The sequence below is a fragment of the Clinocottus analis genome, unplaced genomic scaffold (assembly GCF_023055335.1).
Source record: "Clinocottus analis isolate CAN_PGR_092001 unplaced genomic scaffold, fCliAna1.0.p SCAF_14, whole genome shotgun sequence".
NCBI classification, from domain to species: domain Eukaryota; kingdom Metazoa; phylum Chordata; class Actinopteri; order Perciformes; family Cottidae; genus Clinocottus; species Clinocottus analis.
The window spans coordinates 10,654,165-10,680,404 of NW_027175865.1; the positions used below are offsets into that span (position 1 = coordinate 10,654,165).

Consider the following 26,240-nt stretch of genomic DNA (forward strand, 5'->3'; position numbering starts at 1 on the left):
ATCTATGACTCTACGCATGCTGGCCACTTTCCCATTCTAAATGTTGCATGAGATGTGAGGACACACAGCACTAGTTTTTCTCACCTCTGCGGTTCAGAGACTCAAAGATCTGAATGTCTCTCTGCAGTCTGAAATCCGAAACAGACGATCACCAAACCAAGACAAATGTCCATGCATGCATCAGCACGTCTTTGCAAGCTGTTGGTTCAATAACAGTTCAAAACAGAGATGTTGTTGAAATAGATAAATAATCACATACACATTCAATCACTGTTTAGTCATCGGCTGAAACTCACCTTCTGAATGCCTGAGTGGCCCGATGATCTTTGGCTCTGGCAGCTCTGCACTTACGTGGAACTAATGAACGAACAAACATATAAGCTAAACTGCCTGAGGAGAAAATATCTGTCTCACTGCTCAAAGGTGTCAAAAGGGTCCAGCTGATGGACTGACATGGTGCACATTACATCTCGTGCGTACTTTCCTCATCAGGTGCTAACTGCCGTCTCTGACAACTTGTCAGATGCTCATAATGCACAGAGATTGTTATGTGCATTGAGTGTGCAACATTTTTGTTAAACTGCATACAGGAGAATATTTTATTCATGAATTCAGGTTGATCACTAGCATTCAACAATGGCATTGATTTGCATATAAAGTGGCAAGGAAATGCGGCAGCCTCAGAATTACTTTATTGACAAACTGCTCAAGCCAGAAACTATTGTGGAGCTGTTTGCGAATGAATTACAGTTCACACTTGGCTTCAAAATTAATGGCAGTTATAAATGCCTTTAAAATGCATTTTTTAATATGACACAGTTTGAATTGTAGTAAAGAAATTAGAAAACCACATACTTCTCCTGAAACATATCCATCATATGTACGTATCTGCAATGTGTTGACTGTAAACATTAACATATTATCATAACTGTCGGATGTCCTTTCATAATGGGACATTTCAGAGTGCAGTGAGTGCACAGCGAGTGTTTGGCATCGCTCGGCTCGGTGTACTGGCAACACACAAGGAGCATCCAAACATGGTAGCTGTAGGCCACTTGTGACACAAACTGTGTTGTACATTTTTGTGTCCTCAGACCTGCCTATGCAATATTCCCCTTGTTTCTTTGTGTTGAAACATAAAAGAAAGAACATTTGGAGGGCTGTTGTTACTATACCCTATTGTGCTTAGCCCTAGAAAAATCTATTTTGTAGCTAGAATGGATGCGATAACCAAGCATGTGTGACAAAAAGTCTTAAATGTAATCTCAGGTGTGTTATGGATTAGTTTTTCAACAACACTTTACCATGTATAGGCAAGCCAGCCATTTTAAAGAGATACATCTATTCATGGATGGGTTATTAAATATATAGACGCGTTAAATACTTCACAAATGAGACTAAACAAATGCATTATTTCCATTGCCTATCATCAGTAAAGCTGGTGAATGTTCATTAGTTTTTCATATTTGATTCAATTTTAAAAGTAGGCGACAAGAATACGAACATTCAGGTACCGTCATGTGACAGAGGTGTCCTGCAGACATAAATGTTTAATTAAAGACTGGAATGAATTCAGTTAATTTACTTGGTGACTTTAAAAAAGTCTCCTGCAACCCATGTGTGTTTTGGGAATGACTCTATTACACAATGTGAATTAAAAGAGCCCCGACTAAAGCCTGAGGTATGAGCTTGCGTGCACATCAAAACGTTGATGAATGAGTCCAGTTAAGATGATTTCAAACCCAGGTACAGTGATCAGCCGTGCACACATGATTATTTTTTTAACGCATGATTTGTTGCTTGGTGGATTCAGGCTTCTGGTCCGGATCTGCTCAGTTCTTCAGATGTTGTGTTCATCAGTTCAGACTGTAGAATAATTTGATTTCCTTAGTGAAAGTAGAGCAGCTGAACAATAAAGCAGACGTACTGTAGGCTGAGGAAATATGATTCATTTATCCTGGATTGATTTGATGTGCTCATACATCTACATGTATATGTAGAAAAATGGCTTTATGTATAAAAAAAGAGATCAATCAAGCCCCTAATGCAGTTTATTCTTTACAGACGATAAATAATTATGTTGTGCAATGCACAGCATGCGGTATTTTCATAACACTGTTCAGCTTCTCTGAGGCGGGTTTGTGGAGCTGCTGTTGGATGTCATCCAGGAACACAGAGCAGCTAAGAGAGAGTCAGAGAGAGAACATGTGTATCACTGTTCAGAAAGACTTTTTGATTTCGAAAGATTTTGTTCATGACTTTCAGTTGAGAAACTGAATTGGTACCATAGTTTGTATCCATAATCAATGAATTGTACAGTCGGTTTGTGTTTGTTTAAAACTCCTTGCACAAGCTAAACCTGTGTTTTCTTTTTTACAATAATATTGATGTCTTTATAATACAAGTTTAATATACTCAACACATGTTTGGCTACAAGTTTGAATTTGATTGGATTTATTTTTTGTTTTATTTCAAAAGTGTAAAAAAAAAAAATGTTACCAATATGATACATGTTATAAATCTGCTATCAAGTTTCAAACCTCTTTTATTTGTGCTTCTTTTTCTTCCCCTTCTCATCAATGTGTTCAGCTGTGCTTTCTCCTCTACCTTTTCAGGAGTTTGAGCAGTTTAACAAGCGGTTGCAGGATGTTTCCAGACATGTGCGCATCCCGCTGCCTGTGTCCAACGTGCTGTGGGAGCATTGCATCCGCCTGGCCAACAGGACTCTAGTTGAAGGGTAAGGACATCATAAAACACCTCTTCAGCATCAACGGGCTGTTTGTGCAGTCGGGCGTCATTTGGGTGAAGTTGCAGCCAAAGCTTTATTTTTGTCACTATGAATTATTGTTAAAACTTCTGTAGAAAAACACAGTTTAATATTTTCCATCGTTGTCAGTGTCTCAGAAGAGCAGTTTGACACTTGACTTGTACAATGTACTCAGTTGTATATTTATCTGAAAATAAATAAATAATTGAAGTATTTTTTAATAGAGCTTTACACTGTTTGTGCCTCAATGTCAATATTCAATATCTGATAATAAAAAAAAATATATCGCTCTGTGATTGGATAAGGCTTTTATAGCCATGAAGAGCATTTATTAGCATGTACACTCTGTGCACTTTGTTGACTACCATCTTTTCCAGCGATAAGTGCTTGAAGAGTAAGAGCACAATCCAGACTACAGTTTGTCCTCCCTTGATTTTGTTATGGCATGCTTTTCCAGACATTCATTTCTGTACCTACAAAAACATGTGCATATCCATGTTTTAGTTGAGTAGGACAGTAGTCATCTACCCAAACTAATGTAAGGCTCAACAGCTCCACAGGTTTAATATGCGGTAAACAGCCTTCATGCTGTGAATCACATTCATGCTGTAGTCCTGCCCAAATGTGGTGCTTCATTTTGTACAGGAACATGTATGTCATGTGTACAGAATGAACATAACCAAGCTCAGTACAGTGCAGACCTATAAAATAGTGATTTATTTCTCGCAATCATGGGACATTTTAAGTCCATTGTCATGTGTTGTTATGAGTTGCTTTAAAATGTCTCTTCACTCTCAGGGTAGAGTCCCTGAGCTAGTACACTCAACACAGCAGCATGTGTGCGTCATTGCGTTGCAGTGATAATGGTCGAGGAGAAGTGGAATTTTTCTCTTCTTTTTTAAGTCTGTCTTTGTTTATCCCTCGGTTTGAATATCTGCACATCATAAATTAAAACATAAAAATGCTTTCCAAAGCATGTGGTGAAGCACCATAGAAACCAGGGGAAATGAGCTACAGAACATAAGAAAACTGGAGTAATCCCCAAAGAAAACCACTCTAAATTCCTGCTGCCACCTTCACTCCTCGTGCTGGCAACCCTCTGTGCCAGTCAGACATGTTGTCTGACTCAGCATGCATCAGGGAATTGCATGACACAGGCCACTCACGCAAACCGTAAAATGCTCTTGACACATCCCTTGTAATGCATATCACCACTTTCTCCCGCGTTAGCGAGACATTTGGGTTTTGACAAGTGACAGAACGCCAGTATGTTTTTCTTCAGCACCTGTATCCCTGCCATTGCTTTCCTCAGAGTATGTGTTGAGTGTATGTGCAAAGTAGATTTATAGATTGAAGGTGCGAAACACTGAGTCAGACCAGCTAGATGGTGACGAAGCAAGTCGCTAACAGCTGACAATTATCCTGAGGTTACACACATTTTATTTGGAGCTGAAGTGATTCCGAGCTGCTAATGTGTTTGTATTACAGGGAACGTGTTGGTGGGATTACAATGGCAGGGACGGAAAATGTTTCTTGAGGGGTAAAAACAAATGCTTGTTAAGTGTTTAAAGAAGGAGAGAGGACATTGGAGGTGGAGGACTTGCCCTCCCTCACTGAGAATAGGCAATATGCTCACCTATCAGCACATCTGCTGAGCACTTATATGACTGTTGCATTAGAGAACTTTAAACTTTTTCCAGCGAACAATTGGCCATTAGGACTGTGATGCTCAACAAATTTAAGCTGCTTTTGCAGTCTGCCTGATTCTACCAATATCTTCCACACACACACACACATCTCCCACTCCTCTGGCACACCAGGGCTGAGTATCCATATGTGCTTGTTTGTACTCGGACTCGCTCAGCCTGTTATTCAATTTCTCTGTTCAGAGCTCGTCTCCATTTAGACTCGCAGAAATGGCTCTGTTAGCATTCTGAGCTGGAGCTCAAACACTCAGCGGCAAACTCTGGCAGGCCTGACAAGCTACAGAGTGAGTGAGAGAGCGAGGATGACAGCGAGAGGTGATGAAAGAGAGAGAGGGTGAGGCAGAAAAGGAAAAGAGAAAAGCTGAAGTGTGAGACAGAGAGCAGACCTGTCTGTGTGGTGTGTTAATGTACTAATGTCACAGACACTGACCTGCCAACAGTCCGCTCTGCCAAACACCTGAAAGACAAACAGAAACACACACATACACACTCGCGCGCGCGCACACACACACACACACTCGAAAATATGTACTGAAGCCCACACAGACAGATGTGTGGAAGAGCCTGACTTCATACAAGACGCATGCAGACACAGACATAAGGACTCATGTCACCATAACCTCATTACAGTCGGATATGGAATGGGGATATGGTGACCTTTCAAGTCTTAAAATGTGATACAATGATCTACTTTGGATTCTTTTTTTTCACCTTTTTATTTGAGTTGATTGGGTCATAAACATGCAGATAATCTGCTTGTCCAAATATTCACCAAACAAGATAAAAGGAAAAGAAGAGAGCCAAACAAAAAACACTGATTCAATCCAACACATGCAAAGACGACAAATATAAAATGAAACAAACAATGGATATGCTGTAACACAAACAAGGTGTTGTGCATATAATGTAAGCATTTGCATTTTAAAACAAATCACTGGAGACTCCTCTATTACAGACTTAACTGAGATGTGTGACATGCAGATTCCATTATTCCTCATAGAATTAACACTTTTACCAAAATATTAAGTAAATTCACGCATCTCTCCTCTTTTCAGTTCCAATATTACTTGTCAAAGCTTTAATGGATTCCAACCGCTCCCATAACTTAAATTACAACACATTGCTTTGTTTACTTTGACAGTATTTTCCTTTTGATTCAAAAAATGATGGATTTTGTCATCTTACAAGCTGAAACACATCTTGAGACATTTTTAAATGCATTATAAATTCACAGTACTTTCTCCTCAATATTCAGACAAAAAGACATATGACCAACACCTATGTCTTTCATAAAAAAAATGAAAGAATTGCTTTAGCTTTTGAGTCATTTCCTACCGCGACCTGCATGCTGGGAGCAATGCTAATCTCCTCTTTTCTCCTCTGCTGCTTCGTCCTCTAGCTATGCTAATGTGAAGAAATGCAGCAACGAGGGCCGGGCCCTGATGCAGCTGGACTTCCAACAGTTCCTCATGAAGCTGGAGAAGCTGACCGACCTGCGACCCATTCCCGATAAAGAGTTTGTTGAGACCTACATCAAAGCCTATTACCTGACTGAGAATGACATGGAGCAGTTCATCAAGAATCACAGGGTGAGACGGCAACGATGGCGGATGGAGGGCTGTAGCGTTCGCTCCTATGCAACACTTAATATAAAGTTAAAGGTGCAGTGTGTAGGAAGAAAACATACTTATTAATATTATACTCTATTTCTGCCAATACACCCTCCTCAGTGGTTCTCAGGTTACAAGTTTTTTTTTTATTTTTATAATCATTGTTATTATCTTAAAAAGATATTCAATGCAAAACAGGTTAATTGCACCCACAAAAAGCATTTTGTCTCTTTTTTTTGTATTGCATTCTTTGAAAAAGCACGATTAGCACAATACAAATTCTGCATGGACCATTTTGTTACGGCATTAAGGAGTTGGTATCAGGTATCAGATGATGAAAACTCACTGTTTTGAGTTTGTTTTCTGTCGGTTTGGCTGACTCACGTTTCTTGATTCTGTGCAGGAGTACTCCATGAAGCAGCTCGCCAACTTGGTGAACGTTTGTCTGGGTTCACATATAAACAAGAAGGCTCGCCAGAAACTCCTGGCGGCCATCGATGACATTGACAGGCCCAAGAGATAGTTTGCTGTCCGGAGCGGACTTTGAACGCATCAACCAGCCGCAGAGACGGACACTCCAGCAGAAGAACTCCACCAGTGGAGCCGGCGTTGAATGTTTTCATATTCTGTTTCCAGCGTAAATGTCGTGGTGTGTTCAGCAAGCTGTACAGCACATACACAAGTTGAGCTACCGTACACAGCAAAGCTCAAACGTTATCTAAATGCTAGTTGTCTCTTAGTATACAGACCTGATGTGCTCAAAACACATGACAAACACTCTCAAGCAGTAGAACTACCATAATTCATGTTACAATTTCAGTTAACCGTTTCAGTTTTCTTGAAAATTGTCTGCAACCCCAACAATTAAAATGTCTTCAATGCCTTTTATGACATTCCATCTGTTTTCACGAAATGTGCTCAATATCTGACACAACCGTGATCTTGAGATTATAGATAATTTATGGGTCGCGAAATTCGATAGTTCCATAAAGATGTAAAGATTTGTGTTAAATCTAAAGTACAGACCGAATATGAGTCTGTAGCTTAATTGAAAGTGCTCCTTCACCCTCATGGAGATACAGTGAATCAGGGTTATTGTTAACTTTAATCATTCGTTATTAGTTATTAGTTTGGTTTGTCTTATTTGTTGTGCGTGATTGGATACTCTGCTTCTTTGTTTTCTTTGTTTTGTCTGAGTTACATAAATCTAATATAATGATGATCTCGAAAATAATATAAAATTGCTGTAATAAGCGTTGATCTAGAGTATATCTGCACTCGCTGCATTTGTTTGTTTGTCATTTGCCACATCTTAGGAAGAGTTCCTGAAAGTCTTTGTGAAAGATCTTCTCTCCGGCCTTCTTGAAGGAGCAGTGGAATCTGTAACAGTGCAGTTTTTAACATGGCTTCAAATTTTGTTTGCAACTATTCCAAGAAAAATACTGTAAATGTGAATGTTTTGAACAATGTCTGTATTTATTTCTGGCTTTGTGTCTTGTTTAAGTTTTTATATGATATTTGCTGGAAGTGTTTTTTGTCATTTATCACCTCTCAGTATATTGTAACTTATCAACTGAAGCTAATATAAATATTGAAACATCTTGACAAGGATCAAGTGCACTATAGCGAAAATCAGTAATCCTTGTTAGAACTGTAGATTGAGGCAAAAATGATTCTGACATAATAAACACACTAACAATCTACTCTGTTATTCTGACCCATTATTGCTTCCAGTGGCATTAATAAACTGCATATTCTATAAATCACATCCAACCTTTAACATCTCTGTGCTGCAGCTGTTTCATTGTTCATCAGAATATGAGTGTTACCTTCCAGCAGTGCCGCTGTCCATCCTAATGAAGCTTTACTCATCCAGGACCTGGACGCTGTCAGATTAATTAATGTCGCTTCCTGGCGCTGCCTCCCTGTTCAGGAGGAGCCTGCCGATCAGCTTGAACCGAAATAGCTGCAAAGGACTCGGTACAACTCTGACGACTCTTTGTTTAGTAAAATACGACTTTTCTACCAACTATGTGGTCAAGCTTAAGCTGTTCTTCAAGTGGATTACTATCCACACGTGTGCTGTGTGGAGCAAAATAACATAAGTAGTCAAGTTCTATTATTTATTTTATTATCATTATAAACCTGAAAAAAACTAATCAAACTTCTTGAGCTGAAATCAAATCTGGGCTCCTCTGTGGATCTACTTTCTTCTCCCTTCCATCCTCAAACACATAATTTATGACCTTCACGGCTGCTCCCGCTGCCCTTGCCCAACACATTTCGGTGCCCAGCTGGATTGTTCCCCTCCTGGGATTCAGATAAAAGATTAGGCGCTCTTTGCCCTTGTGTTTTTGCCCCTCTGCCAAATTTCATGACCCATATTTATAGAAATGACTAAGACTGACCTACATGGCCTCCATTCCATCACAGTCTGCTGATGTGCATTCACAAAGACTTCATTCATGTTTATTCATACACATGTAACGGAGAACAATTGCTGGCAGTGCCAATTAGTAATGTTTACTTTACATGATGATTGACAAGACGAGATGCGACAGTGGAAGAGCAGAGAGAGAAAGTGATTGTGGCAACGAGAGGAGATGCTGAGACGTGCCGGTTGGACATGAAAGACAAAGTTGATACTTGAGGGGAAGATGACCTGATGGATGTAGATCATGAATTCTCCAGAAAAGAGATAGTTGAAGGCTGCTTTCTTTTATAACTACGGTCATTATCTAGGAAAAAAGGTTTAATATTTTCTTAGGCATACGACAGTCTTTGATGATCACTTATCTTTAACATCTTAAGCTTTGAAATACCTGATTGAAAATCTCACGAAACTTTAATCAAAGTTAAAAGAACTTCTTTTTTTTAAGCTACGAACGAAAGGAGAATTATAATTTTCTTTCATCCCATCAGTATCGGCTTTCTCTGTCCGATGAAAACGTCATTAACTACCACGTGGTGAGTGTGCGATACATGATGTAAAGTAACCACAGGCTCTCCTGCTTTTATGGGCTGTAGAAGTTTATACACCTCAGTATACACATTACTATGCTACTGTTGATTCGAGCTAAAACTGATGCCCCTCTCTTTTTTCTATTTTTTGGGGGAGTTTTACCTGGTCAGATTTGAGGTCCTGGGACAGCGCTGTATGTGTACAGATTGTAAAGCCCTCCGAGGCAAATTTGTGATTTTGGGCTACAAAATAAACTGAATTGAATTGAATTGTCGGCACACGCTGCAAAGTGTCGTAAAATGATTGCTATTGTTTTTTCACTTACGTTGTCATTCACTGCAGTAACATGTTTAACCTAAATATGCCACTCACCACCACCACAACGTAATGCAGTAACACTAACCTACATTTTACTTTTATTGAAGTACATTTTACAGTATTTTGGAATTCAGTAAAATATACTAGCACTCTCACCACCTATTCACTGGGTTCTTGTTTTATTCCTTCATCTCAGGAGGTTCCAGGGTAGACTGAAACACACACACACACACACACACACACACACACACACACACACATACTCTCACACACAAACACTAAAGAATACCTTTTAATTTCAGTGTCTCTCTCTGTAAAAGCAGAACATCGACGACTGTAACTCGGGCCCTCTGCATGTTTCATTCTGGCTCTCATAATGAGAGCACGGTGTATTTACAAAGCAGAGAAAGAAGTTTTCAAAATCTTCATGGCATGTGGTTGAAAGTGAATGTACTATTTATTGCTCTGTGCGAATGTGTTGTTAATAACCTTGTTGTGCTTGCTAAAGCCCAAAATACAAATCCATCGGGTCAATTGCAAATATGAGCTTTTTAGTGTCAGGAAATAGTCTTAGATAACTTCTATGCATGAAAGGGGTCATTTATTCATTTAAATCGAATCCATTTAATACCAGTTATTTTCCACTATGTAATGAACACAATGCCAGTATTTCTCTTCATATTGAGTGGTATTATGGTTTGAAGCAGCTAATTGGATGTCAGACTCCGCTGCATGAACTTTCACGACCGCCCTCTGAGATTCTTGTTCCACCAGTCGCTGCTAATTTGTTGCTTGACTAGCTGTGGAAAAAACAGTCGTGACTGGTCGTAAACATGAGCAGCGCGAGGAAACCTTTCAAGACACATTAGGGCGCCTCACACGTCTGTGGGAGGGGCCGTCAATTCAAAGTTCAAGATGATTTGCTGTCAATTAAAGTATCAGCAAATAGAATAGGGAAGTTTTATGGATAGATATTTCAGGGATCACTGTTGCACGGTTGTTATGTGTGGAGTTTTCATGTTCACCCCGTGTCGGCGCAGGTTCTCTCCGGGTTCTCCGGTTTCCTCCCAAAGACTCAACATTTCCCGTAGGGCTGGTGAGAGCATGAATGGTTGCCTGTTCCTATGTGTCAGGGTGCCTGTCCAGGCTACACCCTTTTCTTCGCCCAATGTCAGCTGGGAATGGCTCCATTGCTTGGATTCAAATTATTTGTATATATATTTATATATAATTTGTATATATATATATATATATATATATATATATATATATATATATATATATATATATATATATATATATATATATATATATTGATTATATCCTATGAGACATTCAAATACACAGTTGTCATAGGCGGACATTTTCCACATAAATGAGTTTTACTCTCATGTATAATGTTGATATGTTGACAGTTCAGGTCCATACATTGATTATGAAACATTGTACAAATACAAAAAGGGTGCATGTTTAGGTCCATAAGTCTATATTTTTCAACTGAACTCTGATCGAAAACTTTAATTTAATTTAGTGCTGTAACACTCGTGTGGTGATCCAGTGTATTGAATAAATGTTACCAAACTCAATCCAACGTCTTTCTTCGTTTTAGCTTCTTTTCTAGGATTGATTTGTCTAGAGAGAAGATCATAATAATAAATGTTTTAGAATCTGAGACGAATGATCAAAAATAGCTAATTATTTAGCACAATTGTGAAGAAAAGCGTTAAGGATGTAGGTCCTTTATTCAGGCAAATTTTGAAGAACTCTAGTACCATTACATTACATTCATTATAACTACTTCCAGTCAGTGCATTCAACCGTGTGAATACAACCCAAAAATTGCAAGAATTCTCATACACTTCAGTCCTGGTCACTTTTCAAAACAGAGTATTAATTAGATTTGAATACTCTTCCATTGGCATAACTTACAGAGAACAAGTGACTCACATACTCTACTGTAATAATAAGTGAGCTATGAACACAATGACATGGGTCTCAGCCTCTCGTGTCCTCTCTCTCGCAACACCGCAAACAATGATGACTACTGAGTAGAGAGACAGATAACAAATGAGAGTCTTTGTATTCCGTCCGCTACAGAATCTCATAAATCTAATTGTGTTTGCGGTTTATTCACGGCTTCACAATATGCAAATATTTCTGACGAGTGTCATGTGTATTCTAATGTGCGACTTAAAGTATCATAAAAGGGCAGTGTTGTCTTTGTCTTCAGATCTCTCGACATGTTTGTGAGGTATTGTGAGGATAAATTCATATACAATATGGGTCAATATCAACAAACAATCCGCAGTGTGTGATTAAGAAACAGATTTGATCTGAAGGTTGAAACACACAGACTCAGCGTGACTGAACGTTTACATTTCATTAGCAGTGTCCTTATTGATCCTGAGCTCAGAGTCAAAGATGCAATCCCATATTCCCTTCAGCTAACATTTGTCCTGACAGAACGGAGCCCAACAAACTGTAACGTCACTGCAAAAGGTCACTAACGTTGCACTTGATTAGATTCTGTCTCTTTTGTTTTGAGTACTGGCTTTAAAGGGACAACTTCAACCCTGAAACGGCTGGAAATGCATGTCTACAACTGCCACTGCAATACAGAATAAATTACACATTATCACATTACAAGAAAGATGCCACTTCTTCCCTGAGCTGACAATAGAGCCTCGAAACAGTGATCCACACATATTTACAGAATTTTTATTTTTACTTGATGGCAAAAATAATGAAAGCAATTCATCATACGAGACAAAGTAGACCTGCTTACGTTCTATATCTTCTGTGGATAATGTGTTTCACACCCACTCTTACCATATAGAACAATATTTCACCCACCAATTTGCCAAAGGCTCCTCCGCTATGCTTTTAGTATTACGATCTGTGCACTGTACCTTCCATTTCAATCATAAGGCCCTGCATGCTCCTCTTGGCTCTCCCTGTTTCTCATTACTCAGAGGCAAGTCATGGCCAACACGTCAGGGAATTTAAAGAAGTCAGACTGAAGGCGACAGCAAATGAAGGTTTAACAGGGCCAGAGCTAACCTGATACCGTGACAGCTTTTCTTTTAACAGCAATTACACACCGTCTTTGCTTCGCTTCCATACTGACGGTGTGTAAGTGTGTGTGTGTCAAAGAGATTGAGAGAGGAAGAGCTATAGAAATACTAAATATACACTGGCGACATATTCTATAATTAAAGCATAACATATAGATGCTGTATGGTGCGCACACCGCTGTGCATGCTAATGTGTCTATTCCTCAGCAGCGGGCCTTTCTCTTGACTGGGTGGAAGAATATTTTCGTAGTTATGGCGATCATTTTGTATGGGTTCAGAAAATTGGGCGACATTGCTACAATGAAGTCCAATGGGGCAAAAGAAAAACAAGCTTTTCATGTGTGTTTACTAAAGCAGGATTAGTTCTCTCGTCTAAAATTCTGTTGCTGCTCGGATTCCTTGAGAGCTCCCTCAAAGCAAAGCCTTTTCAGCCGCATTCAACTGCATAGATATTTGGTAGAAATGCTTGATTCCCTAATAGAATTGTCTCTCGATAAAAACAGCTTTCTAGATTGTCAAAGAACCAAAGTTTCCAGTAATCTGCACCACTAGAAAGTATCAGCTGTGTTGACTTTGAGGTTTAAATGCAGTTCCAAATGTTCCAAAAACAGATCTGGATTTGGAGGAGAGGAAGTTTTGTGCTCTACCAGTGTCATCCTCTTACCTCACACCTGCCTTGAAGCCCTTTAAACAAGATGACCAGCTGGCCTCTTGAGTTCCTGCTCAATGTGCCATTCCCGATTGACTTCTATTGATCATGTCGTTGGCCATTCTGAGGGTTTAGGGCAGTGGCTCTCAAACTTTTTCTCTCACGGCCCACTTTAGAGGAAGAAAAATGTTCAGGCCCCACCGCCCCAACAACATTGGAACAAAATGGTCCAACTTTTTGAGATTCCTCCATCTGTGCTTTTTTAAATAATAGATTAAAGAAAATTTAAATCCCTTTCAAGTAAACCAGATCGCTCCATCAGACAAAAACTAATAACATGTGCAATCACTTTGTTAAAACAATGCAAATAAACTTATATAAGAGCAAAAAATGACTCATTTTTGGCAAAAAAAAAAGATTACCAAGGAATCCGGTTAGGTCCCTGTTTTCTCCCCATAGTTTCATGTTGAAGTGTCCTTGAGCAAGACACTGAAGCCCCAGTGCTTCACAGCAGCACAAAGCTCCTCAATTACTAAGGATGATAGATAAAATGCAGAGAATAATTCCCCTACTGTGGGATTAATAAAGGATTCTTGTGTGTGTGTGTGTATATATATATATATATATATATATATATATATATATATATATATATATATATATATATATATATATATATATATATATATATATATATTTATATATATATATATATATATTATATATATATATATATATATATATATATATATATATATATATATATATATATATATATATATATATATATATATATACATATATATATATATGTATTTTTTTTAAAGAATCTGCATCTCCCCCCGCGCCCCACTAAAGGGTCGCGCCCCACAGATTGAGAACCACTGGTTTGGGGCATGAGGCTCATACATGCAGAGAGCTGGCTCGCTGAGCTCTGACAGGTTTTACGCTCCCTGGATGATAGAAAGTGCAGACAGGAGGCTCACAGACCTACTTTGGATAAGTCACCCCGTCCAATCCCACTTGGGCCTCAGCCAGTATTATTTACATATTCAAATCAACTGCAGGATTAACTTGAGGTTGCTTCGTGAACTCACGAAAGCAGAAACATTATGCGTCTGTCTTGTCCATGTGCTTGAATTTTTCCCAATATATTGAAATAATTGCAGCATTGTGTTTGTTGGCGTCGTGTGAGCCAATTGCTTGTATGCACCCGACTGATCACACAATTTAAGCAAAACCCAAGAGAAGGATCTCATAAATACACACAGATGATCTGAGCCTGCTCGGCTTTGTCTGTCTGAGTCCTGTCTCCGTGCGACGATGCTCTGGTCGACTGTGTCTCAGGTTTCCATGGTTGTGTTTGTTGTTGCTTGTGTGCATAGCCCTCGCTGATGCTAATCTGCACAACAGCAGCCTTTTTAACACCTTCGGAGTGAGACAGATTGGTGCTATCTGGGCTTGATTTAAGCTTGCTAGATAATGTGGTGATGTTGGGATGTTGGCGTACCGGCTTGGGCGCCACAGGCAGGTTTAAATGACAGTAAACAATGCCTAATCTGTGGTTGGAAAGCCTCTGTCCCCTCATGACCTGCTGAGGCACCTCCAGGGAGAAACGCACACTTCCTTTGAGGTGCGTGACTTATAGCCTTCATGAAGTGCCTTGAAGCGCTTGTGTCTGTGGGCAGTTGTGTTGAAGCAATTAGAGGATTGATTTGTGCTCGAACTAAAGTGGGTTCAGACTATTTCAAGTAGACCTTGACACAATACTCTCACTCTAATAGTATGTTGGAAGAGTTATTGGCCTGTGTATAATCAACATTATGTAGCCGACATCATGAACAGTTAAAGAAATATTGTATTTGTGTTTTTGAGTTAGAAGATCTGTACACTCAATTTAAAGATCCCATTTTACACACTGATATTACTTACGCTATTGTTAAATATTAGAAATTCACACATTTTTACATGATTATTTCAATTTGTATTTTAACTTCTCTATGGTGTTATATACTAACATGCATATATATATATATATATATATATATATATATATATATATATATATATATATATATATATATATATATATATATATAGTATTTCAGTTTTGTGTTGCAGTAAAGAGTTACTTCCTGTCAATCCCATGTTGCTTTTGCTTATTGGATAAAACACCGCCCCAAAAAAACCTACATATGACAGAACAAACCTGAGTTGCTTTCGCTCATATTAGCTTGGCCTGAACTTTTGAATGAAGTATTTTAGCGTTTGAATTCATCCTGAAATTCCATATCTTTTTTTAAAGACGCTTGCTTGACTTTCATCCGTATTTATTCAGTTCCACTACAGTTCATTTCTGGAAAGAAGAGACAGACTGCAGCCTGTCTCTTCTTTCCAGATGCCTCTACAAGTTGTATCTCTTCAAACCCTCACTTGAGTTCACGCTCTAGGGTAGTAATACAACAGTAATAAGTCAGTGCTCCTCCCGCTGTGTTGGGACCGCTCATAAAACGCTTCGAGCACCGTGGAAAATCCGAGCACGAAGCTTTTGGATGGAAGGGAAACTTTGGCTGTTAACCCTGCGTTTAACGAGGCTCCGTGGTCCCTTAACTTTAAGCACTTTGGGTTTTGACTGTCGCTTTAAGCTCTGTGTGTGTCAAAGAATTACAACACTGGCGAATAGCCGTACTGCTGCGTAGTAGATGTAGAAATGTGGAGCTCAAAGGTTGGATGCTTGACTTTTAGCCACATGGGATCCGAGATTTTTGTAGGTTGACTGAAACAGCTTCATGAAGCTTTCTAATGGAGATATTTGGTGTGGATACATGTAGTAATAATAATAATAATAATAATAATAATAATAATAATAATAATAATAATAATAATAATGCATTCATTTAATATAACGCTTTTCAAGATGCTCAAAGATGCTTAAATATTCAAGATGCTTGAAATGTACTACCCTATAGTAACGTCCAATCAATGTGGTTGACGACAGGGTGAGACGCAAATGACCTCTTTTGTTACGCCCAACAGGAGGTGCATTTTATGCTAACAATGTCCTTCAATCTGAGTTTGCAGATAGTTTTCAATCGTTAAGAAACTCGCTTTATAGATGCCTAACACACAAAAAAGGTTCTACAAAGCTGTAATCCTGGTTTGTGTAAATGTACACTGAATGTTTACACTGATGCGTTTCACATGACGGAGTAAAACCCATTTCAAGAGGATAAACCAGACTTTGAGCCATCTCAAGAGAATAAACATGTTAATTTGTTCTACACTGCTAAAATACAAGCGAAGACAAAGTAAAAGTGTTAAAAAGAAAGGAAGATGTGCTCTGCCTTCCGAAGACAATTGCATTGTTTGAGTAATTATTCTGACAATGTGAATAATTGTAATATATATATAGAAAAGTGCTAAAATATCTGGCAGAAATGAACCTGCACTGAAACACGGTGAAGCTTTTGAGCAAAAGGTATACGTTTAAACAATGGGTGAGCAGAAATATATTGTTTCATGGAAAGCCTCTTCACTGCCGAGCATGTTCTCTATCAAGGGGCCTGATAATTAATTATTTGCCTCACAAATCGCATTAGTGTACAATTAGGAAACAAGGGCTATTAGTGAGACACAACTTATCGTCTTAGTCGTATTATAAGCCTCGGGCAGACCGACAAACATTCTCTGTGTTTTCTGTGATACTCAGGGTGTGTTGGGCCTTTCCAGTGTGATTGAACAGATACACACTGCATGGTTTCTTTCAGGGTTTCTTTTCAGACGGCATGACTCAGTTAAGTGGGGTCAGAAGCTGCATTATGAAGGCACGATGCGCAGCACACAGGACTTCATCCCTCGAAGGTAAGAAAGATATGCATAAATATCTCCCTCATTTCTGCAACGCTACAGATCATGGCCACCACATTGCCTCAGGTCTCTCATTCCCCCTGCGTAGATAAAAAAATACGATACTAATATAAATGTGCCAAGAAATATTCTCACGCAAGTAGATCTGGGATCTGCTTCAGGCCTTGTTTTGGCACGGTTAATAATGGTTTAAATTAGGAGGGCTTTGATCATTATTATTACGCAGAAAGCCTTGTCTTCCAATAATACATCAAAGGGTTTGAAAACAAAAGGCTCATTTTTAAATAATAATGTATGAGTGTTGCATTGGAGTTATTTTATTAAGTAATCTCTACTCCTCACAATGTAGACTTCCGGTGGGATGCTAATTTCCTGTTGCCGCAAACACCGAGTGCAATTTTAAAATTCAATAAAAACTTGAGTGTTTTGGGGTTTGTGAATAAATTGACTTGCCCTTTAAAATGTTGAATAGTGTCGAGAGAGCATAACGCTGAAAACACAGCACTGACGACGTGTTGGTTTCTGATATTAATCAGTTGACACGTCTGCGGCTGATGTACTTATCATGAACTTTTGGATGAAAAAAAAAGAATATTTCTCCCCTGAAATTTTCCTGGAAAGTTTCCCTTTTATACTCCTCCTCGTCCTTCCTTTCGTGCGTTGCTCCGCTCCGCTGCAAAAGTTGCAATTTCCATTGCCTGAAAGCAGCCACCGCCGTTAAATCCCATCACGACGCAAACGTCCTATCTCTCATGAACAGACAGAGACGATGCTGCAGATTAGTTCATGAGAGAGAAGAGAGTTTGATGGTTTGATTCATTTCTTTTAAGACAGCCGCACTGAACACAGTAGGGTTTCCTTCCCCTCACATTAAGCTCAAAATACTATAGCTGGCTCACACATACCGGCAAATGCATCCTCACGTTCATACATTAGGCTGCTTTAGATAACAGCTTGACAATCTTTATAAAAAAGGGTGATATCCCATTGGATGTTTTTTGGGTTCAGGGAGGCCTCAGGACTCTGTTCACATATGTTTTCATTATGGATGGAGATATATAATATACCTCACTTTGTTTGGTAGTTTTTTAAATATGTCCTATATGTTAACTTAATTGAATCTTCTGTGAATTAATTTCTAATTGCTATCAATTACGTATACTTCAGTTTCCTCCCTCTGACTTGCTGGTTAAACACCAGAATCTGTCTTTTGCTCTTTCACAGCTCCAGTAATGTTCGCTCATGCAGCCTGGCTGTGGGCTGGGTCTATGTGCACGAGTAGAAAACCAGATGAGCTCCAACCACACCTGGGTGAATTAAATGCACAACAGAGGCTTTGTGCGAACCAATATGTGTCCTTTCTCCATTGTCCTTGTGCCTTCTGCAGTGAGGCTGAGTCGTAATGAATGCATGTCTGCAACAGCTGAAAACACTTCAGGCCTTCAGTGAAAGAGTGGTACACTACAGCTGAGCTGGGATGGATGGCCATGAATGGGCGTGACCGTCCACACCAGCAGAGGTCATGCTCACAAGCTGTAAAGGTGCTGGCTCGTTTATCAGCAATTCATCGTTAGCGCACAGAGGTTACACTGCATCTCCGGTTTTAACACGACTGAATGAAACCGAGCTCAAGATCACGTTCAAAGCCGATCTCTAAGCACGCGGTACATTATTGGATTTGTCCAGTGTCCTGTGAGACTGTCGCTAGAAGGGAATTTTCTCAAATGCCTGAAATAACCAGCCGACAAAAACATGCTCTCAAGATGGAGGCTGTTCACTGCAATTTATGACTTCATCCTTCTAACTTTCTTCGTTACGGTTCCGTTGAATCTGCAGAGGAAAATCCCGTAACAGGAGGATTTATAGCAATTATGGAGATTTCTCCCTCATTGTATCTTGTTTATTGCATAACTCCTCCATCTCTGCCTACAGTTTGCATCCAATTTCAGACTTTGCATTGACTATTTTCATTTAAAGATTCCTTTTGATGGATTTGGTGTTATGCCTTAGGCAGGGGACAATATTTATCAGAAGAATTACAAAATGGCTCCATACACATCTAACTTGATCATCATAATATTATACTAATATCATGGAGTCAGAAGGGCTGTGAATATGCAGGAGGACAGTACGGCTCCGTCTCTTTGGCTGTACCATTAGCATGCAGCAGAGCCTGAAATTACATATTATAGCTGCCTATAGAAAAGCTAAAGCATCTTGACATAAAGAGGAGAACTCTGCCTTGTTAGTGTGGTAACAACTTCCATTTGTCAAAGGGCAAGAGCGGTCATCCATCTTTGAGACAACTGCGTCAGTCGATTCTGTCGTGTTCCACACATCTGGTGCTGGTATGTGATTTGAGCCCAACCTCGAGAAGTAAAAGGGGCTGTATGACATTGCCAAGACCAAGGGATAACAAAGACACCCAAATGGAGTAAGAATGCCTTTGTTTTCCCTGCACACTCATTATACAAAATCGCTCAACCTTGAAACATTGAAAAGAATAGTGTTGGCGAGGAATATGCTGTTGCTTGAGATAATGTTGCAGAAATGCTTGAAAACTAAATTTGTGTTGTGGTGGTTCATTTTACTTTTTTAGTACTACATTCAGAGTCCATAATCTCATTAAATCATTTCAAAACTACAGAGTGAAAAGAACCGTTTATTGTCAAATGAGTGTAGCAAATTGTCCGTTTTCATCTAATTTCTTTCATATTTTTTTCTCTGCTAACACATTTTGCAGCTTGTGTGTTTTTTTTGGCTCAGAAAATAAAGAGTGACACCAAAGAGTCTTTTATGTCTGTATTCTTGCACTAAATAGTCTTTTAAAAAAACACACTAATCAATTTGGTTTTACAAAATGCATTTTTTTTTATCAGCTCTTAGATGATACAGGCCCGAGCTGAGAGGGAGGAGATCAACACAAGCCAAAATAATTGAAAGAAACATAATAAAAATAGCTGTCAGAGTATTTCACAGTGCAACAATCTAAACACAGTGTCTGCTCGTATTTACATGGCATTACATACAAAATATACAGAATCTGTTTTCCCAAACCCCAAATAATAATCGTACAGTATGTGTTACAGTGTGACAAATCACTCTGATAAAGATGAAATTCATACAAAATAAATAAGATACTTTAAAATTAGGGAAAGAGAAACTAAACGCTTCCATCCTAGTACGATGATGTCAGTCTCTCTTATTGATTGTCTCTCTCCGTTTCTTCCTTTTACCTGACTCGCAACAAAAAAGTACATTAATTATAATATTGCAATTGGTCTCCTGTGTGTTTCATTCGGGAGGAGATTAGGGGGATTGTTAAATTAAGCTACACAATTAGAATGGACTGCTTTTAGCTCGTGAAGCTAATCTTGGTAAAGAGATACATTCTTCTTGTTTATATCTGGATTGATATGATTTTCTTTGATAATCTAAACATATCAATTAAAGTTATTGGTGGTCACCTTTATGGTATTTAATGGTGATTTTTGTTTTCTATGGCTCTGTTTATCTGGGTATATTGTCAAAGCAGAAAGCATAATGTATCTTTAATTATAGTTGATTATACATTAATGGTGATTAATAAGCCAATTATTAAAGCTAGAAGTTATTTAAATACTTTAAAGATCAACTTCTGTCTAAATGTGCAAATTGTACCAGCTTCACTCTTTAGGTCTGTGGAAAAAACACATTTCAAACTTCATAATAAATCTCTAATGTCCCACTCAAATCTTGTTGCTTCATGATTATGGATAGAAATAATCGCTGGTGATAGTTGGATCTATATCTTTGTTTAAATCCCAACAATGGAGTATTATCTGTGCACTGTAGAATATCTTTGAGTTAATCCTACATGACACATCTATTGTGAACGGCATATACAATTTTGGTCTTTCTGTTTTTGCTGTGATCGTCAAATTTTTTGTTCTTTAGTATTTTTGTAAAAATAAAAGCAACTCAAGCCATCTTGTAATGTTTTACTCACTCGAGAAGTGATTCTCAACCTTTTTTCATTGATATACACTCTGTGAAATATGTTTTCCTGCTCACCAGGAGCAGACGTACCTCCATTTGAGAACCACGAGAGAACCAAATGTGTATTCATCAAAAATGTATTCCCCAACAAACACACTCTTTATTCTTGTTTGAGTGACATTTGCTAGAAACTACAATGCACAGCTCTTATAGAAAATGACTTAGCTTTAATAAAATAACAGAAAAATAGAATATCCCCAGCCAGACCCTCAAAGATGCAGCTTCTCCGTGTCTTTTAGTCGGTAAACAGGCAGTGGCAACAAACTAATCAGCGAGAGGCTTTATTGGCTGTACGCTTAAGGATAATAAATGTTTTTACCTGGCTGAATTTAAATGACTGCAATTAAATGTGCAGTTTCAGTTCATTGGGCTTCTGAGTAACTTTTATAGATATAAGCGAGACACTGACATGACGTGATGAAACAAATGGTGGCTGCTGACACAAAGCAAAGGTGTGGCATTTTGTTTGTATTCACACTTAGATCTTTTTCATCATTTCAGCCTTCGCAAGCCTTTCACTTTGCTTGGATTTGTATTCCTAAAAATGCTACCATATTCATGGATTAATATGCATGGACGACAAAATATGAAAATAGAAAGGAAAAGGGGGTAGATCAAAGGCCTCGTGAATATGACAAAGGATGATCGTGAGTAATACGTGCAGCTTCCACACTGCCGAGAAACTGCTTGTTTGTCAGATCCATCGCACAACTCACAGCACACTTAAGTCATAAGCAATGAAACAACTCTTGTGGCTGTTCAACCTAAAAATAAAGTTTTTTATTCATATATTTCTTATGTGCATTTAGCTTTTTTTTTGCTTCTTAGCCCTGTGATAATTGGCACAAATACAGCAACTGCAAAAACAACAAAGCAGTTGGCAGTGCAGCATCACAGGACACACACTTAGCACATACTTAATAATTGGCAAGAATAAAATATTAATATAAACAAAAATAAAATCTTTTAAAAACACTTAAATACTTTTTTTCCCAATAAAACATACATTATGTCCACCTTTAAGCACAGAGGTTTTCTTTTTTATTTGACCTCTATCACTGAACATATGATCATGTTTGTGAAATTAGTTTATTATGTGTGTGTCTTTAGCTCCAGGGTACTTCATCTGCGCTCAGCTGGAAGGATTGTTTCTTCTACTTCCCCTTAAAAATCTTCATCATGATGCCATCAAACACACTATTCATCTCTACCGCGTGTAAATCAGAGCAACGACCCTCCTCACTGCCGTCTTCATCACAGTTATTTCTCTCTCCACACCAGCACAAGCCTCCGTCACACGTTTTAGCAGCTTTAGGTAATGACACGCATCAGAAGCAGCTCTTGTTCTTGACATCAAAGTTCTCAGAAAAACCGCCGCAACAGCAAAGTAAAGTAAACATGAAAAGTCAGCCTTGAAGCTAATCTGTCTCCATCTCAATGAGTTCTTTCTCTCAGGACCTGTGTCATCCTGGAGTGAGCAAACCACCGTCAGTCTCTGAGATTGAATCGCTGAGATATGGCGGGCAATCTGGATTTTCCTTTCTTACTGTATATCTCCGTTGCTCAGTTGCTCTTCGTCAGCTGTTCCCAACGCCGCACTCTTTATCCTCCGCTGTGGCTCAGTGGCTCAAGCGTACGTCTCTCCTGCCTTTAGTGCCTCCAGTTCAGAGTCCTCAGAGTGGCGGCCATTCAAGTGTTCGCTGGCACAGTCAGGGTGGTACATGAAGGCGGGTACCTCGGAGATGGAGGTTGCTGTGTAGGACGTGGAGCGCATTGAGCAGTGGTCCTTTCGTCTCTGACCCCACTGGGTTTTGTACTGCATCCACTGTCTCTTTAGAACTGCTTGCACCTGAGCGACACACAAACACAGGGAAAAGAGACGATGAAAAAGGTCCTTTGTAGTTTCTCATGTAACTTTTGTCTGTACATACTTCATAAGATTACATCTCAGTGCTGTCACCTTGAGCTACGTTTGGTGTTCACATCACAAACATCTCTCCAAACGTCCTTTTGGTTCTGCTTCTCTGATCTACTTTGACCACCAAATGATTCCACCAGACGGATTTACTATCAAAACGCAGTTACGGTGAAATATTCGTGAGGCAGAGCCCACGTAAACACCATCTTGTGACAATATTAATCTAACTGACGGTGATTTTAACTGATTCAAGCATAATTGCTGCAGCATATGTAGCTTTCAGTCACGTTAACAGGAGCCTGTTGGAACAGTCACTGAAGTCACATTTCTTGGAATGTTGTGCGCATGGCCAGATCATCATGTTTTAAAAGGGAAGTCAGTGCAATTTATATTCAGCTGTATATTCATTATTTAATCATGTAATTACACAGAACTTCTCCCTCACAGTACGTCTGTCATCTACATCTGCTCACGGGGTGCATGAGGAACATTCCCACTAGCCACTCAAAGGCATCAAGACAAATATCGACCTTTCATCTGCTCAGGTCAAATCTAAACAGTGTTTACCTCAGTGGGCACTGGAGGGTGGGTGCTAAACTTTAGTGACAACGCTTTCTATCAGGATTACGTCATCAGCCGTAACCGGCATAAGAGAGCCGTTCAGAGCGGTGGCTGTGAGTTAACCAGTCGGGCGCGCTCACATGCTCACATGCCAACAAAGCAAGGAGAAGCTGGGATAACAACACACAAAGAGGAAGAGTGACCATATTCTCTGCTCAGGTGGACATTACTCCACTATATCTTTAGCCAATCGTTGTTTGCTGCTTTATTAATGCACTGAATATTGAATATAGCACCTTTATTTCCTCTGTAAGATGGTTACCCTTTCAGACGTTTAGTAGACTTCAGAATGACAAAAACAAAGTTGTCACCATCCAGAAGCTGAAAGCTCTCAGAGAACTCTAACTGCTCACACTGAGCATTTAATAATAAAGAATTGGCAAAATTACAAAATTTGTATGTATTACAATTGTCCTTCTTTTTCCGAAGTCAATGATACATTGTTTACATGTCTGCACAGAATCTTTTCCACAATGACATAAACCCATAAACCTGTGAAAGGGAAGTATTGAAGTGTAAATACTAGTTGTTTCCTGGACATTATGTGTTGGGATGATGTTTGTTTGTGTGTGTGTGTGTGTGTGTGTGTGTGTGTGTGTGTGTGTGTGTGTGTGTGTGTTGGGGTGTTGCTCAGGGACCCCTGCCTATTGTTGTGAGATGGATGTGGGGATTTATGAATAATGTGTTATTCGTTTGGTCAATGTAGTGTCATAAAATGGAAACACAGCACATTTTAGAAGCTTGAACCAGTGAATGTTTGACTTTCTGCCTGGACCAATGATTAATTGTCAAGACTTTGTCGAACAACTAATCAATTCAACAGAATCTATTGACTGATTTATTGGGGAACTGTGTGTCAACTTAAATTCCTAAGAAGAGAAACCACAGCTTCAATCCTCCAGCAATGCAACATTAATCACTGTATTCTTTAACACCCAAACACTCCTGTAATTACTGTGGGTATATTAATGATGGGAATTATGACAGCAATTGTTATAATGAGACAAAAGAGCAGTATGGGCTTACAGCTCGCATGTAGAACGTCTTGCTTGATGTCACAAAAACAGCATGCGAACTGTTTGTCTCACTGACCTGATATCACAATGGGTCTATTGGGGGAACAAGGCAGGTCTGTGCAGTTTGGCCTTTACATCAAAGAACAGATTTGAAACCCGCCCCAGAAACCCGTGTCCTGATTAAGGGAGCTAAATTGGTCATTATGCGGGTGAAGCAAGCAAATTCTCTCATTCCCTTTTGATAGTTTGTGTTAGTTGACCCCACATTACATTTTGAAAGTGGACGTGTCCTTTAAACACATGCTCTACACATTTTTTTGTACTCCATACATTGTTTGCATTGTTTACAAATAAACTGAGGCGTTCTCTGATCATGTATGAGCTAATCCCTGACCTATATTCCAGGGTGAACTCCACTGCTTCTTCCTCTGTTCCAGACACCCCATGGCGAGTATTTAAATGTGCTGCTCTATCAGTTTATGCATCTCTAGCCTGTCTCTGCCCGTCCAAACAACCTGGTTGTCTCTTTGACCGACGGAACATTTAATTTGTTCAATCCATATCATATTAGTTTTGAACACAGAAAGGTTGTCTATAATTGCCTGATCTGTTTGAAGGAATTCACAACATTTGGGACGTACTAAAAGTGTCAAATTTAACCTTACAAACACATATTGTTGGTGCATTATTTTGCAGAGTCAGTTGGGTTTGAAAGCATCTGTCACACAATTAGTCAATGAAGCTTCAAGGCCTTCACAACATCATTAACCTTGGGTCTGGGCTTTAATGGAAATCTAGCTCATTTATTTGCGTTTGATCCAAGTTCAGGATGCTCACAGTCAGACAGCTGCTGACAGACTTAAAAAGGCTGACAGGAGGACTTGAAAGGAGAGTCAATTTCCAGCTGCGCTTGGAAACCACACGGTCATTTATAAACTGTCTTTCTCTTCACCTGATATGACCCTTCAGCTTTTACTGCCGCAGCATTCGATCAGAAGAGACAAGCAACGCAATGCTTTATAACCTGTTGCAACTGGAGTTATGGCAGATGTAACATCTTCGTGAAGCGACAACTGTTTTACTTGAGTACTCAATGCCAAAACCCAACTGTGAGTCAGTGTTTGGGTCACTTCTTGATATGTCATCAGGCACAGAAAAGATGCCAGAAGTCTGACCTGGAAAAAAAATAATCTAAAAATGTTTTGCCTGATGGAGTCTGATGTCTCAAACATAATGTCAAAAGTAATGAACAGTTGCATGTCTTCATGGCTTAGCAGCTTTAAGAGGAACATGTGCAGGTTGACCTTCATAAAAGGGCAATTGTTCAATCAAAGCTTCAGCGTTATTTTGTCATGCATGGCACCAAAAATATTAGTTTTCCAGAATACAATATTCTTAAAGGAAGAGTTCAACATTTCGAGAATCATAAATGTATTCCCTTTATTGCTGAGACTTACGAGAAATTCTATATACTGTACCACTCATGTCTGACTGCTAAATATAAAGCTGGAGCCAGGAGATGTTAGCTTAGTTTAGCACACAGACCGGAGGAAATCAGGGTAAACAGCAAGTCTCGCTGTTTGCTTCTGCTTCTAGTCTTATGCAAAGATATGCTTATGATAACTGACAACTGGCTAAAATTTAAAAGAGTGGTTTTGATCCTCTCATCTAACTGTTGACAAAAAAATCGCACA

General features: G+C 39.1%; 2 protein-coding genes across 4 annotated transcripts in view; one reads left to right on the forward strand and one right to left on the reverse strand.

Moving 5' to 3' along the window:
* Positions 1 to 7,786, forward strand: part of vps50 (VPS50 EARP/GARPII complex subunit) — an 83,723-nt gene extending 75,937 nt beyond the window's left edge. For both annotated transcript variants that reach the window (XM_068576317.1, XM_068576318.1), the window contains 3 exons: positions 2,616 to 2,737; positions 5,873 to 6,062; positions 6,487 to 7,786. In XM_068576317.1, the coding sequence (XP_068432418.1) occupies positions 2,616 to 2,737; positions 5,873 to 6,062; positions 6,487 to 6,606 (432 nt within the window). In that variant the 3' untranslated portion in view covers positions 6,607 to 7,786. The remainder of the gene's footprint in view (positions 1 to 2,615; positions 2,738 to 5,872; positions 6,063 to 6,486) is intronic.
* Positions 7,787 to 20,914: 13,128 nt separating this feature from the next.
* Positions 20,915 to 26,240, reverse strand: part of calcr (calcitonin receptor) — a 44,040-nt gene continuing 38,714 nt past the window's right edge. For both annotated transcript variants that reach the window (XM_068575604.1, XM_068575603.1), the window contains exon 19: positions 20,915 to 22,840. In XM_068575604.1, coding sequence (XP_068431705.1) covers positions 22,619 to 22,840 — 222 coding nt within the window. In that variant the 3' untranslated portion in view covers positions 20,915 to 22,618. The remainder of the gene's footprint in view (positions 22,841 to 26,240) is intronic.